This window comes from Apteryx mantelli, chromosome 16 (genome assembly GCF_036417845.1).
Source record: "Apteryx mantelli isolate bAptMan1 chromosome 16, bAptMan1.hap1, whole genome shotgun sequence".
Taxonomy (NCBI): domain Eukaryota; kingdom Metazoa; phylum Chordata; class Aves; order Apterygiformes; family Apterygidae; genus Apteryx; species Apteryx mantelli.
The window spans coordinates 7,770,233-7,787,076 of NC_089993.1; the positions used below are offsets into that span (position 1 = coordinate 7,770,233).

The 16,844-nt window shown below is 45.1% G+C and overlaps 1 protein-coding gene across 1 annotated transcript in view; it reads right to left on the minus strand.

The window, feature by feature from the left end:
• Positions 1 to 13,686, minus strand: part of USP7 (ubiquitin specific peptidase 7) — a 79,058-nt gene extending 65,372 nt beyond the window's left edge. Inside the window, exon 1 of the mRNA XM_067306692.1 lies at positions 13,215 to 13,686. Within this exon, the coding sequence (XP_067162793.1) occupies positions 13,215 to 13,299 (85 nt within the window). The 5' untranslated portion in view covers positions 13,300 to 13,686. The remainder of the gene's footprint in view (positions 1 to 13,214) is intronic.
• Positions 13,687 to 16,844: the final 3,158 nt, after the last annotated feature.

Here is a 16,844-nt window from a genome sequence, read left to right on the forward strand (position 1 = left end):
AAAACTGGTAGAATTCCAGAGAAAGGAGAAGATACTTCTCACCACTATGACAAGCTGCTTATCTACGGTAATTTTTATTTTCTCCTAACCCTTACAAGAGAGCAAGTGGTTAAAAATCTGGAGAGGCCAAAAACCAAGTTATTCAGGTATAGCCAAGTATTGAACTAACATTAAAATATCATCTTAAAACCTCTTTTGCTCCTAGTGAATAGAACAGGGACAGATCCAACTGCTGCGCAGCTCCTGGGGTGTGCCCTGCACACATTCAACCACAACATATGACCTACACTTACAGATCTCAGTGAGCAAAATTTAAGTGGGGGAGAAATGTGGTAGGGCAAGGGAAGTGCTCCAGCTCCCAGAAAATTCATGCCCAAATCAAGATAATCAAGTACACAGCTATCTTTTGAATATAAACTGAACATCTGACATTAGTATAGTGCTAAAAATTCTGTGCTACCCCTTTGAGCCCTGGTGCCACCCTTGCCTGACAGGCAGTTAACACGATGTCTTCCCAGTGGCGATGGGTGGGAAAAAACAGATCCCCTTCAGTCTCTTCCCTGTTCAGGTCTAAAGAGCATCTATACAAGGCTTCAACCAAGCACAAACTACTGTGCTAGAAACATAACTGCAGGTCATTTGCAGTTGCCCGCTTCTCCAGGCTCTCTTCTGAGCTGGACCAGGATGGAGGACAGACAAATTATTTTGGAAATAGGGAGCTATTTCCAGGAGCTTTTTTCCCCACAGCACACCTTCTGCCACCTTTCGCTCACTCTCACCTAGGAAATACAGTGGCATAAAGTGTGCCATCCCCAGAATTGCCCCTAGGGAAAGAGGTTACTGCCAGATGAACTGACACAGCCCACCACGTGGCTATGGATGAGCGACCCATTCCCACTGTAGAAGCAAGTTACACTTCTCCTCTGGAAAATTTCTGAGCATGATGTAGAAATCAACAATGCAACACTGCCACCAAGAATGGTTTTATAACACTCGGGCATTAACTAGCTGTTCACAGTATGCAACAGTCAGGGTAGGAATGACCCATAAATTACTCAACAATTCCAATTACTTCAAAAATGTTCTTAAATCAGAAAACACAAACACAAATCTCTCTACTTACAAAAGTTGTATCCTGCCAAAACTTCAAATACTTTTACTGCACATCTACCCTTTGACTTAATAAAGCATACATCTGAGGTGATTAATATGCATTTCAAGCTATATTAAAATGAGAGCTCAAAAATTATCATTTACCCAGTTAATCTTAATCTCTGCCAATATTTTCCTCAAGCTATACTAACTAGAACTATTTACTATTTGGCTCCAGCATTAAGCCACCTTTGTATTCTTAAGTCTAACCTATGACCATAATGCTAACAATGCAAAGGTATAGTTAAACTGAACTTAGAATGACCAAAATTGTACATATTTTCCTACAAATTTTGCTGATAATGAAACAGGTTAACTTCAAATTTCTTCTGACAGGCTTACTGCAAACTGTTGTGTGATCCAATTACATTTCATAAACCAGCGGCTCCTGTTTAAATCAGGACCATTAAGCCGGCCAGGCATCTTGGCTGATAGAAGACAGTTGCAATAAGCACTAGGTCCCGATCTGAACGTGACCTTGAAACTTTTATTGCTGTGCTGATGAGGACTGAAAACACCAAAAGAAAAGCTAGTTTGGACAAGAGGTTGGAAAAACCCAGCAAATACATTTAGATTATGATTGGAGGTAACTGTTTGAGATTTTAGTATGTACATAAATCAGAAAATAGCAGCCCACTTAGTCCAAGTGAGAAAGCTGAAGATCCTTCAGATGTGTCTTCAAGTTGGAAAATGCGAGAGACTATTTTTAGCTACATGGAATAACCGAGGGGGAGGATACTGAGAGTGAGGCCTGCAGTGGGAACAAGAGCATCCCCAGAAGTGGTTTGCATCTGATCAGCACACAATTTTTATAATGGTAAGATCAGGTAAGACCAGCACTGAAAGTTGTGCAAGCTTTGATTACATACTTTTCCTTAAAATTTTGCTAGATCCCTGTCTCCCTTCTTGGGGAGACAGGCCCTGGTGTCAAACAGAATACAGCGGGGTGGGGGGAAGAGGGGGAAAAGCAAAGAAAAAATATTAAAGGCTTAAGAGTTTTCAATCCCTCCTGCCTCTTCACTCAATCTGACCCAACTGTTTGTGGGGCCAAACAGTAAACAAGATCAGTGAACTGAGTGAGGTTAAAAATAAACCCAAAATAAGGAAGTTATTTTAAATTCAGGTCTCTTCATTCATCTGATTTACTAAGTGCTTCCACAAACAGTTGTGTTGTACCAGTGAGGAGGCAAAAGGCAGAGGTCGAGACCTCCTCTAGAATACACCTTTTCTCTGGAGCAGTGTTATACAGAACTACACCCAAACCCTTGTCCTGGCTCCCAGGAGCATTTAAGAAGTCATCTGATAGAATAACTAAGGTAATGTGCCCTGACCAAAATTCAAGACGTTCCCTGCAGTTTGGGGTTAGAATCGTCCTCTTTTTTGCTCACTCTGGTAGCTGGACCGCTGCACAACCACCTGACACCGTACCAGTTAGAGACACACTGTGGACGTGGGAGATGTCCGACATCTCCGATTACAGAGGCCTCGAATGCAGATCTGCTATGTGTGAATGGGCTTATGCTATTACATTTAAGCAGAAGTTGGGTAACAATAATAATGTTCTCGAATAAAATAGGCCTGAATGTTGTGCTCAGTTTTGAATTCAGTGCTACCTGTATAACTTTACTAGCAAAAGCATGCTTTTACACGTATGGGCACATAAACCATTAGGAAGGGTCCTGCGACTCCTGTTCAGACTTTGACTATGCTGTACTTCAAGCAACCCAATACTGGTTTTTGGATTTGACTTTAGTTTTGCTCTTCAAAGCTGCCACTAAGTACCTAAATGTTGATTATTCTTTATTATTAATTTGCAATGCATGTTTATACAAATGCTTCTGGTGCATGCACAATTTGCAAGATGACCAACAGATAAACTTACTGACTAGAACCGCTTAAGGCTCTGTCTCTCATCGCATTAATGTTAACACCTCTCGGTTCATTATACTGAAGGCTGCTGAAAGGTCTTAAAGAATTAGTTAGAATGTTTTCTTAATCCACCAAGAGAGGTCACTGACCAATAAAGCTGAAGTGATTTTATCCCACGTTTACAAGTCTGAAGACAGATGCTGTGGTTCCATATGCATTTCTTCAGTGCCAATGCCAACTCACACAGTCCTCAAACTCATTCACACCTCTAGGCCCTTCCCTCCGCTTGAGCCAATACAGCTGTTCATTCAGCCGCACGGGAACAGGCTGCAGAACCACCAGTCTCATGGTATAGCCACACAAAGTGCTCTTCTGGCAAAGCAGAGCAGACAGAATAAAGCATAAACAGGTCTGCTTATGAACAAGCAACTGCCAAACATGAAACTAGATCCACTTCTCCTGCAACTTTCTAAATATTTTTTCCCTTAACCTGAAGGTTCAATTACCAATCTATGCTATTATCAAGATCAAGAGATGACTTCCCAAGCAGAGATCCGTTGGTAAGTAAAGAAATTGCACAACTTTGCTCCAGAGGGAGACCCCACTAATCCTTTCGAATAACACGGATCCAATGCCTCCCAAGCCAACCCTTTATGACTTTGAAAGGCACACTTACACAAACAGTGTGTAAACCAAAGCATCAAACCTGATGAACAGAACAGGTTAAAAGACAAGACAAATTTGCAGGGAACAATAAAATATCTGCAAATCAATATATAACTGAAGCAATAAATCTGAAGAAACAACAAATTTTTATCAAATCAATCAGTTAAGATTTTAGAATGCATTGCCTTTTTAAAGCAAATCAGTAAGTTTCAGTTTCTGGCAAATACTTCTGTTTTAACTGCTTCTCCTTTTTAATTCCTAAACTGTTAGAAGGCTTTAAGAAAGGGAAAAGAAATCCACTTATGGTTACTACCTTTATGGCATGAGGGCAATATTGCAAAGTGCTATATTATTTTTTAAGGTGATTGTTTTTTGGCCCCGGGTTGAACTCCAGGCAGAATCTGAAACAAAGTCAGAGTGAAACAGAGGAGATAAAAAGACACACACACACACACACCCCCCAGAAGAATGAGAAGAAGGAAAAGAAAGAAGAAGAAAATTGTGAAACAAAACTACTGTAATTGCTACTAGCCAAGAGGGTTTTGCACATGGTAATGTCTTTATGACCCATTGCATATAACTTACAGGCAGATTTTAGTTACTTGTGTGTTCAAACTTATATCAACTATCCTCCAGAAATCAGGCACATCCCTCAAAATCTTTAAGCATGTAACACTTACTCAGGTGAAAAATTCTTTGGAAGAGGTCAGTTCCCTGCTACCCCAATGAAGAAGGAAGTCCAGCTACCCTTACCTTGATTTAATGAACAATAAAATGGGATTCACACAGTCTGTGCTCAAGCAGATGCAGAATTAAGAACCTCCTTTAAAAAAAAGTACATCTGACATGGTCTTCGAATTTGAAGCTTGTAAATCTAGTAAAGCAGCATCCGAGTATCTAGACATCTCTAAAATCTCTAACACAAGTAAATCAACCATTTATCTAAATAGAACAGATAAGACATGCTGTGAAGGCAAACTTCTGTCTAAAAACTGTTAGCTGATTATGGTTACCAGAAATATCCTGGTAGTACATAACTGAGATAAATTTCATGGCTACTGAACAGCAACAGCTACGAGCTGGCTGCATTAGGAAAAGGGCCTGGGTTTACAAGCAGGAAGGAAGCATGCAAGTTTTTCCCTACCTTCAAATGTAATTACCCCTGTTCTTCTTGAACAAACACAAAGATGGTACATAAACTACCTTCCCCCAGTACCAAGACTGTCAACTGTCCTGACTGTCTGGAACAAAGCGTATCTCTAGGTAGAGAAAACAAAATAAAACAAAACAAAAAAACCCATGCTCGCTCCCCAGACACTCAGGAACCTCTCCATTCTGTTACAATAACCAGACTATCAATACAACAAAATGTAACAAGTTGCTGTTGGAATACTGTATAGCGCTATCGACATCAGTGCAATTCAACACAGATACTTTTCTAGTCATGCGGGGCAAGGGTAGCCTAACAGGACACAGATCAGTAATGGTTTTACGCTGATGCTTAAAATAGTGATGCATACAGCAGTGCATGCAAATACAGACACCAGGCCCAGCATGGCCAGCCTTTCTGATCCTATGACTTGCAAACCAGAATCTACAAGCTACAGTCCCCCACTTCCCAGCTCCGTTTCAAGAGCAGTGGGAGAACTGCAGAATATTTAAAAGTTTAAAACATGTCCCCAAAAGTCTTTGTCCCCTCCTGAGGGATGAAGGGCAGACTGTAAGCACAAGGGAGCATCAGGCCTGTGCAGCAACGCCTGTCTCGGCGCCCTTGCAGGATTGCTTCCTTCTCAGTCGGGAGTTCAGACTCCCCCAGAGCGTGCAAACAGCCCAGAACCACTGCTGACCACCAGCCTGGCTATGGCACGGGGAACTCGTCCACATGGAATGGAACCCACAACTTATCCAACATTTTCATAGCTCAGAAACAAGATTTACAATAAAATAATTCCTATAAAGTCACAAAGTAATTTACATTGGGAAGTGGGCTTCTTAAGAAAGCAGAAATATAATTTCACTTCTCTTAATGTTTATATGTATCAGCTCAATTACTAATATATTTACTATAAATGTAAATTCTGTACATCATTCATTCAAGAATTAGCCACTTTATGAAATAAATTTACACCACTGATTCCTGATCTAAAGATTTAAAAGGAATAATACTGGTCCATTATGATGGATTTGGAATTAAAATCTTTGCCAAATTTTAAAAGGATTTTGCATTCTCATTCTTTTATCAAAATCTCCATCAACAATGTTGGAAATAATAATGTGTGCGCACAGCTGGAGATTTCTTATTTCGTTAGAACATTCTTTTTCTGTTGCACCTAGCGAAAACACCACAAGAGCAAGCGTAAAGCTAAGGTAAACCCTTTTACCAATGATACTCCTACACATCTTTTCTATTTACACCAGGAAAAGGGAAATTATGAAAAACGGTTTTAAGAATGCTTGCCAGATTTATACATTTAAAGTGAGCTCTATATTAATGCATTCAATCACTTAAGATAAAAAAAGTAAAGCTCTGAGTTATGTCCTCCTGTACTTCTATGATGTCCCATATCAAACTGGTGTGATTACATTAAAAAAAATCATCACCTCTCCTAGGATGTAAACAACTTCTGCAATAGTTTTAGGAACTGATTTGGAATTTTTCTCTCATAAAACATTTCAGCTCACTACCAACATTGTCTTACACTGGCTGGCAATATGCTTCAGAGTGTGAGTCAAGATGTTGGTTTTGATGTGGAAAGCCTTACGTTGCTCAGGACTGTGATGTCTGGAATACTGTCTATCTACCTGTGCATACACAAAAATAAGCTGAGGTGCTGGTGTTTTCTCTTGCCCAGTTTAAACAGGAGGTTCCTGGTGCCCCATCTCCTCCGAGGAGCGGGTGCTCTGGAGCTCACTTCACAGCTGCAGCCAGAGAGAACTCCCGGTTTGCAGATGCTGAATGCCCCCATTTTCCTAAAATGTTTGAAGATAGTCGCTACAAAGCATGAAATTTTTGTTTATATCTTCGTGATTAAATGAGTCAGGAGGAACTTATTCCAGTAATGTTTAAAACAGCTGCCAAATATCAATTAAAAACAAACTGAGATATGTTATACTGATTATATCACAGAATTTGACAGTTTTACCAAAATTTACCATTTACACATATTTTTGGAAGGGATTTGGCTTAAAAAAAAAAATACACATGCTCTTATGCCAAACAATCAAGTTGTGTTGTTCTAGTTGCATATTATATCTAATACAGGACAGTCTTTAAATGTGTTTTTGTATTCTGAAGAGTAACCCAAAGATCCCTAGGTATTATGGCAAAAGATATGCTAAAACGGTCTTTGCCAAACTGCAAATATTCAGCACAGTTTAATCATTTTCAAAATCCATCTATCAATTTCCAGAGCTGGTTATAAGCTGAATTACTTCTAGTTGACAAAATCTCGGCCTCTTAATGATGCAAAGGAAATTCAAATTAGAATAAAATAGTACTTCCAGGCTGAGCGTTCTTCCTTTTGCTGGCAAGTCATTCAAAATCCATTCTGTTCTCTCAATGCTTCTAAAGTTACAGAGCTTGTTTTACTATAATCAGCAAGCCTAGGTCAAAAAAGGGCTTAGCAGAAATACTAAAATGTCAGAGGTAAGTCTAAACCTGCAACAATATGCACAGATACATTATGATACAGCAGTTGCCAGTGATTATGTGCACTTTTATTCCACAAATATATAGCTTTTTGCTAGTGTATCAAATTACAATACTGAAACCATCTGAGCAAAATACATTAAATAACATAAGTAACCAAGAAAAATGTTTTTGGAAAACAACCCTGGGTATTTAATAACTTGACAAATAACACACCAGTCGCCAGCCCCCATTCTACTTGCCAAGCCACCTTATAATAAATGTTAATCGTGCTGCTGATAATGTCAAACCAGCATATACCAAATTTTATATATAATATAGATAATATATTTGAGAAGCAAGACACTTTCTGTGAATTATTTGTATCTTCTATTGCAAGCCATCCAATACTTTACTCCTTCACAATCAACTCATAACAGACACTAGATACAAAGTTGCATTAAATCAACTAATCTAGGGCACCTCACAGCACAACCCAAAGCAAACAATGCCTTATTCTAAATTTATAATCATTTAAGAGAAATTGGATGCTTCACAAGCTCTAAACCAGTTCATTTTCACCCTTACCCCAAATATCGAATGATGTCATGCAAGATGTACTGGCTAAACTGGTTTAACTGCTACAGGCTGGATGCACTCTGTAGATTTACCTGTGATAAATTATTCTGTGGGTATGAAACTGATTCATTCCAAACAGTCTCAAACAACTATCTCCAAGTGTGTTTTTTGCATGTTTTAAAGTTTGGGGTTATATTACTTTTACATACATGATTTGCTACATTATTTAGCACAGTGACCTAGTAATAATCGGCAGCTCATTTTACTTCCATTCTGAATTCAGTCAATACCATGCAACAACCGGAATGGAGTAAAGTCGTCTGATATAAAAATATGTATATCATTCATCTTGAATAGTATGCTAACTACTTCCTTCTGAATTTTGCCTACATTTTCCAATATTTCATTTAGTTCACTTCTCCCTCACAGAAGTTTACTAGATCTGACCATCTGTTTATGGCTCAGGTCGTGAGGAGCACCCAGAGCAAACCCAGGTACGGTACTGATGCTGCGCTCTCAGCTGGCAGGCAACAGCTACCTGATAATGATGCAATGCACGTCTTTTCCCAAGGCCAAGTGTGCTGTCTCCAGAGTTACTAAATATTACCGAAAGTGGGAACGAGACCAGGCCCGGTTCTTCACTCTTAGGTATAGACATTAAACCTCAGCATCAACTTAATTTTGGTTGTTGTCTGCTGCATCAGCATTTTTATCCCCCCTCACGTGAGCATCATCCATTTCATGGAAAAATGTCAAGGCTGGGAGGGGAAGGGGCAAGGAGAACATATAAACAAGCAAATACCCACGTTCACATGATGACTTTAGGCTGGATATTCTCCTTTCAAACATACAGCCACATTTTATCACCACTTGGCTAGCAGCAATATAGAAGACAGTAAAGGAGCTCAGGGGGGAAAAGGAAAGAAAAAAAAAGGAGGAGGAGGATACAGGCCTTCAGAAGGAGAAAAGCAGAGAAGCAGGACAAAGAGGAAGCAGTCCTGAGTTAACTCCAAACGATTAAAAAAAGCCCAGAGTTAAGTGTCACCACGACAGTTTTGTATAGCCCTTCCAAACATAAAATGCTAGCCAGGGCAGGATTTCTTTCAGAAATGGGGACCATCATCCACAAACAAAAACAGTTCCATTAGTTATATTATCCAAAGCAAAAAAATGGAATGAACAGTATGTTATGCATGCAAATTGTATTAAATTGCCAGGAACTGAGAATGCTAATGAAGAAAAAATATTATAGGGAAGTAACCATTCAGAAGACAAGCAAAAAAATAAGTTAATGTACCCAAGACCAATATTACACAGTGGGACAGAAATCTAGTAAATGCTGGCAGTAGTGATCAAAATATCAGTGAAAAGCAAACTAGGTATAACTTTCAATTGTGCAGAAACTGCAAAAAAGGGTAATTTTAAACTTTTCACATACACACCCACACAGAGCAACTTGTCAAAAATATTTTTTCTTGTTCTTTCTAAATATCTTGTGTCAACTCACCTGGAATTCAAATCTCAACTCTAAATTGCCCTAACTAGCAAAAAGCTCAAAAAACCCAGCAGTGATCTGAAAGGATGCAGGGCTGATACAAAGAAAATTTAAGTTTGCAAGCTGAATTACCAATCATCTAGTTTTCACAGATACTTTCTTGGTAAGCATGTGCTTGCTACATCCAAAAAAACTTTTCCATAATGTGAAACACAAGTATATAACTAAGGGCAAAGGGCTGAAACTACAAAGAGGAAGATTCAAGCTATAAACAAGGGAAACCTACAGTTTTTAAGCTGCAAAAGAGACTTTCCGTGGAAGGAATGAAAGCATTTTACGAAATACGTAACTGTAGATTTGTATTAAGCTAAGTTCTTTGAAGTTGAGTTAGATATATTTGTGCAAAGAAGTTACAGAGGAAGTATGTATACCGTATCTGGACTGAGATTCAATGCTACTTTATAGAACAGCTCACTAGTAACTGAACAGATAGCTGTCGTTCTTTGCACAATAAAGCAACTTACAGAGAGTATAGAAAAACTATTATTTTTTTCCCCCAATAAACTTAAGTTAGTCTATGGGCAAATAAACTCTTCAGAATTTCGACGGGGTAATATACTAGTAGCTGCCACAAGCTGTCAGTTCTTCTAAAACCGAGGCAGGCTCATGTCCATACTCCCAGGCTGTTGGATGTGAAGCAGCCATGTTGGCTACAAACATGTGCTTTTAGGCAGCAGTGAGCAGGGGGTACATACAAAACCCATTACCTGTGACACTGTTTGGCCAAGATAACTGTCAGTATCCATGCCAGCTCAAGCAGCCCTTCTTGTTCCTCCCCACCCCTGTGCCAAACTTTCACCACATTCGTACAACACTAAATGAGGCTGCAGTATGCACCAAATTAAAAATTAAAAAAAAGAACTACATAAAAATCTTGTTCTGTTTTTAATTTTGATCACTATATAATCACAAAGAGCTGCACTAGCCGAACTGCTGGGGTGATACAGGGGATGAGAATGAGCAGCAGCAGATGATACATTTGTCCAACTTTATCCTCAGCTATGGAAGCAACTGCCTTCAACTAAAGGGAAGCAACTTACTTCCCCCCCCCCCCCAAAAAACGGACCTCAAATTTAAAAGTTTCTCTTGCCATGCATCACTGCCGCCATAACCTAGTATGAATAAAGCTCATTACAAACACAATACCCACAAGTAACAGAAGACTAAACGTACAGAAAGGCAATTCATAATACAACATCATTCTAGCTAAAGCATTGCAAGTAGGGGAGCTTGTATCACACATGGTCCCACAGAGTAGATACCTGCCCCTGATCAAGGCTATCACTGCTTCTTTCCTTCATGCTGCACAGATTAAGTACTACTCCTTTTTAAAGTGAATGTCTTCCTCTCTCCTGAAGTCTGATAGCCCTGTCTTGTACAACTTTCATTTATATCAACCGTCCAAAAGATGGTCAAGGAAGAGCAAATTGGTCAGTAGGGAAAGGGACAAGAGAGCAGACACTCAAAATATCACATCCAGTTTAATTCAGAAGAGTTTAATTCCACACTCTTATTACTACTTCTAAAACAATTATTCCACTCATTTCAAACTGTTCATCTAGTACAGCTGCATACAGAATAGAGTGAACCTTCACATAATTCAAAATCAAGATGTGCAATTTTCCACTGTACATTCTTCACATACCTCCTAAATCTAATGTGATCATTCAGTGAAGAATGGCATTTGACACTGTTTTATGCATGTTAAAATTAAGCTAACTACATGTTATTAAACATTTTCCTCACTGCTTTAAACTAAAGCACAAACACCCATACATAACAAGACAGACACTGTTTTGTACAATAAACGAATACACACCTACGACATCAACTTTTAATAAAAAAGTAGCAAGAATCTAACCTCACCAATCTGGTAAACTTAACGCAAATTCCTCAGAAAGATCAAGCATTCCAAAAAACTCTGAAACCTAAACTTTTCTTGCATAAAGAGACAGTTAAATAAGCTCTCACAAATTAGTAAGTTAATAATATCACTCTGAATCAGCTGTGTATTGCCTAACACAACTCAAATAGATTTCTGAGATAATGCTATTAAGATTTCTCAGAGTTAATATGTACACGGACTCTTCCGGGTGGAGGTGGCCACTAGCATAAGATTTCCTCAAATATCAAAGGGATTTCCGCTTATATTTCAGACTTCTGTTTTCCCACTGACAGAGGGGACGCAATCCAAAGAAGTACTGAACACCTTAAACTGACCAAAAACATTCAGCATTTCACAGTGTGCCCAGCACGGTAGAGCATCAAGCCCATTAAAAAAAAAAAAAAAAAAAAAAAATCAAAGAAACATTACATACAGGCAGTATTCTAAAGGACTTGAATACTGGAAAAGGGCAAACTGCTAAAGGCTATCAAACAATCTGCTGGAAACTATATCACACAGGGCCTTAATGTGCATGCACACATACAAACAGATATGAGGTATTTTTTTAAACCAGTTTCTTGTATATATTTGCCATATACTACATAAATGCCAATTTAGAGATTTTTCTAAAACAAGAAACACAGATGTAGTCGCTCCAACAGTAAATAAGTTTTAACTATTATTTTATGAAATAAAGCTTTATGTTTAAAAACGCAAGGCTTTATATAATGACCTTTTAATCCTGAAATCTAGTCTCACAGTCACTATGACAAACTTCCACTAAAATACCTTTGCTATTCATAATTTCAATGCATATTTTAAAGTAAAACTCTACATTTGCTGAATCAACTGTCATGCTTCCCAAGGAAAATACCTTGTGTCCGTGAATGTTTTTGTTAGTGTTCATTCGAATATTTGCATTCGTAACCAGACGTTCTAAGCAATATTTAAGTAGTTTGGTGTTTTTGACCTCCAAGTCAAACACCATCGGTACAAACAGCATAGCGTGACTACCCTTTGCTTATGAAATAAAATCCCACCGTGCGTCTGCCCCAAATTGTTTTTAAATTGTTGGACACACGGGTAAGGTGCAGTACACAGGGGGAATAAACAAACAAACAAATAAAGGCAGAGCGTGAAAATGCTGGCGGGGCCACTCGAGGGACTCCGCCGGACAGAAGTAGGAAACCAGCCTGCAAACGTACTGCCTCCCCGGTGAGAGCGGCGCAACTGCATGACGGTGCAGGATCAGGGCCGCCGGCTCCGCAGCCACACATGGCCCGCGCCGCCCCGCGCTAGGCCCGGCCGCAGCCGCGGCTCTGAACAGCCCTCCGCGAGGGTTAATTAAAAATGGCGAGCGGCGCGCTGCGTGCTGCCGGCGTACAATGGGCCGCCGGGCCGGGCCGGGCCGGGCCGGGCCGAAACGCGGCGAGGGCAGCCGAGCGGAGCGGAGCGGAGCGCAGGGCAGCCGCAGCCCGGCGGCCCCGCGGCCCCGCAGCCCCTCACCGCCGCCCCTTCGCCCCTGGAAGCCCAAACCCCGGGAGCGCGGCGGCGGAGCCCCGCGGAGCCGCCCGGCCCGGCCCGGCCCGGCCCCCTGCGCGGACACGCGTCCCCCGCGCTCCGAGAGCGCCCCGGGGCGGCGCGGAGCCCCCCGCCCCGCCGGCCCGGCACGGCACGGCACGGCCCGGCCCCGGCCGCGCACCTCCGCGGCCGCCCGGCAGCGCGCCCCTGGCACCGGGGAGCGCAGCGCCCCTTTGTGCCGGCGCTGCCCCGCCGCGCCGCGCCGCGCCGCCGCCCCCGGCCCCGGCCCGCAGGGGCTCCCCGGCGCTGCCCCGCGCCCCGGCCGGGCGCGCGTCTCCCGCCCGCCCCGCCGCCGCTACCTTCCATCTCCATGTCCTCGGGCTCGCTCAGCTGCTGCTCCCCGGGCTTCTGGTGCTGCTGCTGCTGCTGCTGGTGGTGGTTCATGTCGGGCTGGGGCTGGGGCGCGGGCTCGGCGGCGGCGGCCTGGGCCTGTCCTGCTGGGGGCTGCGGGCCTGCGGCGGGAGGGGAAGGGGCGGAGGAGCGGCGCGGCCTGGGCAGCGGCCGGCACTGGGCAGCGGCCTCGGGGGGCTGCGGCGGGGCCGCGGCGGGCAGCGAGCGGGCGGCCGGAGGCGGCAGCGAGACGCGCACGTATTTGCTCGCTATTCGCCCAATCTCGGCGGCGGCGCCCGGTCGGGGGAAGGGGAGGGAGGAGGGACCGGCCAGGGGTGGCGGCTTCCCGCGGGCCGGAGGGGAGGGGAGCGGGGCAGGGGGCCGGGAGATCAGGAGTCAGGGCCCGGCGGCGGCGGCGTCCGGCGCTTCCCCCGCCCGCGGCGAGCTGTCCCCGGCGCTGCGAAGTCGGGGAGGCGCCGCGGGGCCCCTCCTCTGCCCTCCCGCCCCGCCGGCGCCCCGGGGAAGCCGCTGGCCCGAGGCCGCCTCGCTGCTGCCGGCCCGCGGGCCGCCCCCGTCGCCCGAGCCCCGGCGCGCTGGTGCCGCTCGGCCGCCGCCAGCGCTCTGCGCCTCAAAATGGCGGCCGCGGTGAGCGCCGTGAAATGTCACATCCGCATGAGGGGCAGCCCAGCGCGCCGCGGAGGGGAGGCAGCGCCGCGGCCGCGCCGGGAACAGCAGCCGCCGCCGCTGCCGCCGCCGCCGCCGCAGGAGGTCCGAGGGGCGGAGCCGCGGCGGCCCCGGCCCGCCCGGCCCGGCCGCCGCCTGCGCGCAGCCGCCCCGCGCCGGGCTCCCCGCGGGCGGGAGGCGCCGGGCCCCCGCGGCCTCCCGGGCCGCCCCGCGCGGGCCGCTGCCCTACCCGCCTCGCCGGCCGCCGCCTGCTCCCGCGCGGGCCTGCGCCGGCAGAGCCGCCGCGACGCCCGCGCCAGCGAGCCGCCCCGCCGCCGCCGCGGCGCCCCCGCGCGGCCCGCAGCGGCGCCGCCCCGCGCCCGGCTTCGGCTTCGGCTTCGGCCCCGGCCCCGGTCCCGGCCCCAGCCCCAGCTTCGGCCCCGGCCTCAGCCCGGCTTCGGCCCCGGCCCCGGCCCCGGCCCCGGCCCCGGCTTCGGCTTCGGCCCCGGCTTCAGCCCCGGCCCCGGCCCCGGCCCCGGCCCTGGCCCTGGCCCCGGCCTCGGCTTCGGCCCCGGCTTCGGCTTCGGCCTCGTGCCGGGCCCGGGGCCCCTCTGCCCCCGCGGGCCCGGGGGGTGGTGGTGCCGCTGAGGGCCCTGCCCGCGGCTGCGGTGCTGCCGCCGAGCTCGACGGGGACGGGGACGGGGCGGGCGGCCCTGCCTGACCCCAGACGTGGCCCAAACTAGATCCCCTGGCCGGGTGCCGGTTCTCGCGACAGGCCCTCCGCGGGGCATCGCGCCCTCCGCCCGCGGCCCCACGGCAGCAGGAGCCGGGGCGGGCGCGGGTGGATGGATAATGCAGGCCGGAGGTAGAGCAACGGCAGGAGCAGTCTCACTCAGGGAAGAAAGGGCGGTTGGGGGTCGGTAAAGGGGAGCATCCTAGTGAGTAGCGTTAAATAGCCCAGAACTCGGTTCACGGCCGCGGGTAGCCCGGGCGGCGGGGAGGTCTCTCAGTGGAGGTGCTCCGGGCACACCATGCTGGGCTGCCCGAAGGCACTGAAAACGTGCCCTGGTGGACAGTCGCGTGCTGACTGGAAGGGCACAGAGTGACCTACGTGCTCTTCCCCCTTTGTGGTTTATCTTTCCACTTCATGAGATGAGTAAATCTGAACCAAACTGGGGGATAAACTGGCCTGCCTGGGCTCCAACTGGTCCCTTCTCAGCAAAACGAGTCTGCAAGCAGGGGTGGGCGGGAGAGGGAAAGGATTTCCCAAGTCTGAAGCCCCGCATTAAACAGTAGAAACCCAGGGCTGGAAAGAGGGAAAATAAGGGAGGTTGAGGATGTTAATGGGAAGATGAGGTTAATTTGATAGCTTGCCTTCTCAAAAAGAGACTCTGACTCTCCCTGCTGTTGACTCTCCTTCCCTCAAACCCTGTTTAAAGAAAAATCATTTACAAATCTTTTCCTGCTATTGACACAGGCAAAAACATGACCAGTCTGCTAAACCTGGGTTTACATGATCTCTCCAAAAGAGGGGGATTAGGATCAGGATTAGGACAGAGACTGATGCACATATCTTTAGTTTCCTGATGTCCTAAACTTTGGATTTCCTCGCTGCCAGTCTTTCCCTGTCATTAGCTCGTTCCTAATGACTTCCCTTCCAACCTCCTAAATCATATACAAGTTTAAACTCATCCCTTCATCCTTCTTCCACAAGTGATTCCCAATACAAGACGAACCAGTATGTCACAACAAGAAGGTAGCTGCTGATTTTACCCGATTCTTCAGCCACAGACACCAGGGTTGTGGACAAGATCAATTGAGGAAAATAATTCCACTATTACAAAGAAAAAGAAAAAGTCCCTAAAGTCAACCATAAGCCAGTTTTATCGTAAGTGTTAAAAACATTCTTTTACTTATGAAAGCTTCTCTGAGTTTCAGTTCATTTTAAGGTAGCTACGTTTTCCAAAACCATTGGATATTCCCACTATTTTAGAGGAACAGAAGCCATGCAAAATGCATGCACAAATCCTTTGTTGTGGAAACATTAGTATGGAAGAAAGAGGTGGGAACTTCTCTGTCATTAGCTGGATGCAGAAACAATGTATCATCAGTTTTGAAGATGGTATATCAAAATCAAGTACCATCCTTTCTGTATATTCCTGATATAAATGAGCTTTATCTTTTCGGATTCCAGATACATTACAATCTAAAGTATCCTATAATGTTGAGAAGAACCATGTGAAAATGGGTCATTTATATTCTGTGAAAATAGCTATGCATAAAAAATCTATTGAAAGTGGGTACAGGTACTTATATTTAAGAGGGAGTAAATTTTACGTATGTGTATATAATCATCTCAAATGTATTTTTGAAATAATTAAATGGTAAGCATTTTATACAGTCAGGCCAGTGATTATAGCATTGTGATTTGATTGTTTCTTGACAGGAAGTACAAATCTTACTGCCAAGCCTAAGGTGAGGTCTAGATCTCAACATATGCTAACATTTTATCCCAGCTACATTCAAAATACTGCTGCTAAATATTTCTGGCCTATTGCCACTCCCTTCTGAAACCTTCTGCCATTCACCTCTCTCCAGTACAACACACGAAAGCTCTGTCCTTTAAAAGAAAGGACATTCCCCATTTAGGTCCTCCTTGTATAACCACTTGGCCATATTTTTCCTGCCAGGATTTGACCCAGCCTCCACTCCACCAGTGCTAACCAATCATTTATTTATCCAGCTGTCTCATAAGTACCTTATATTTTCTTAATACACTGTTCACCCCATCCTCAAAGGCCGCAACATCCCTCTGCAAATCCTTCCTGTCTACTGTAGTTCTTAAGGTAAATTCCTTATGCGGGAGAGTTGGGCAAACACCCAACAAGGGTTACTGATATTTAAAAAATAAAAATCAAGATCTCGAGCAGGGATAT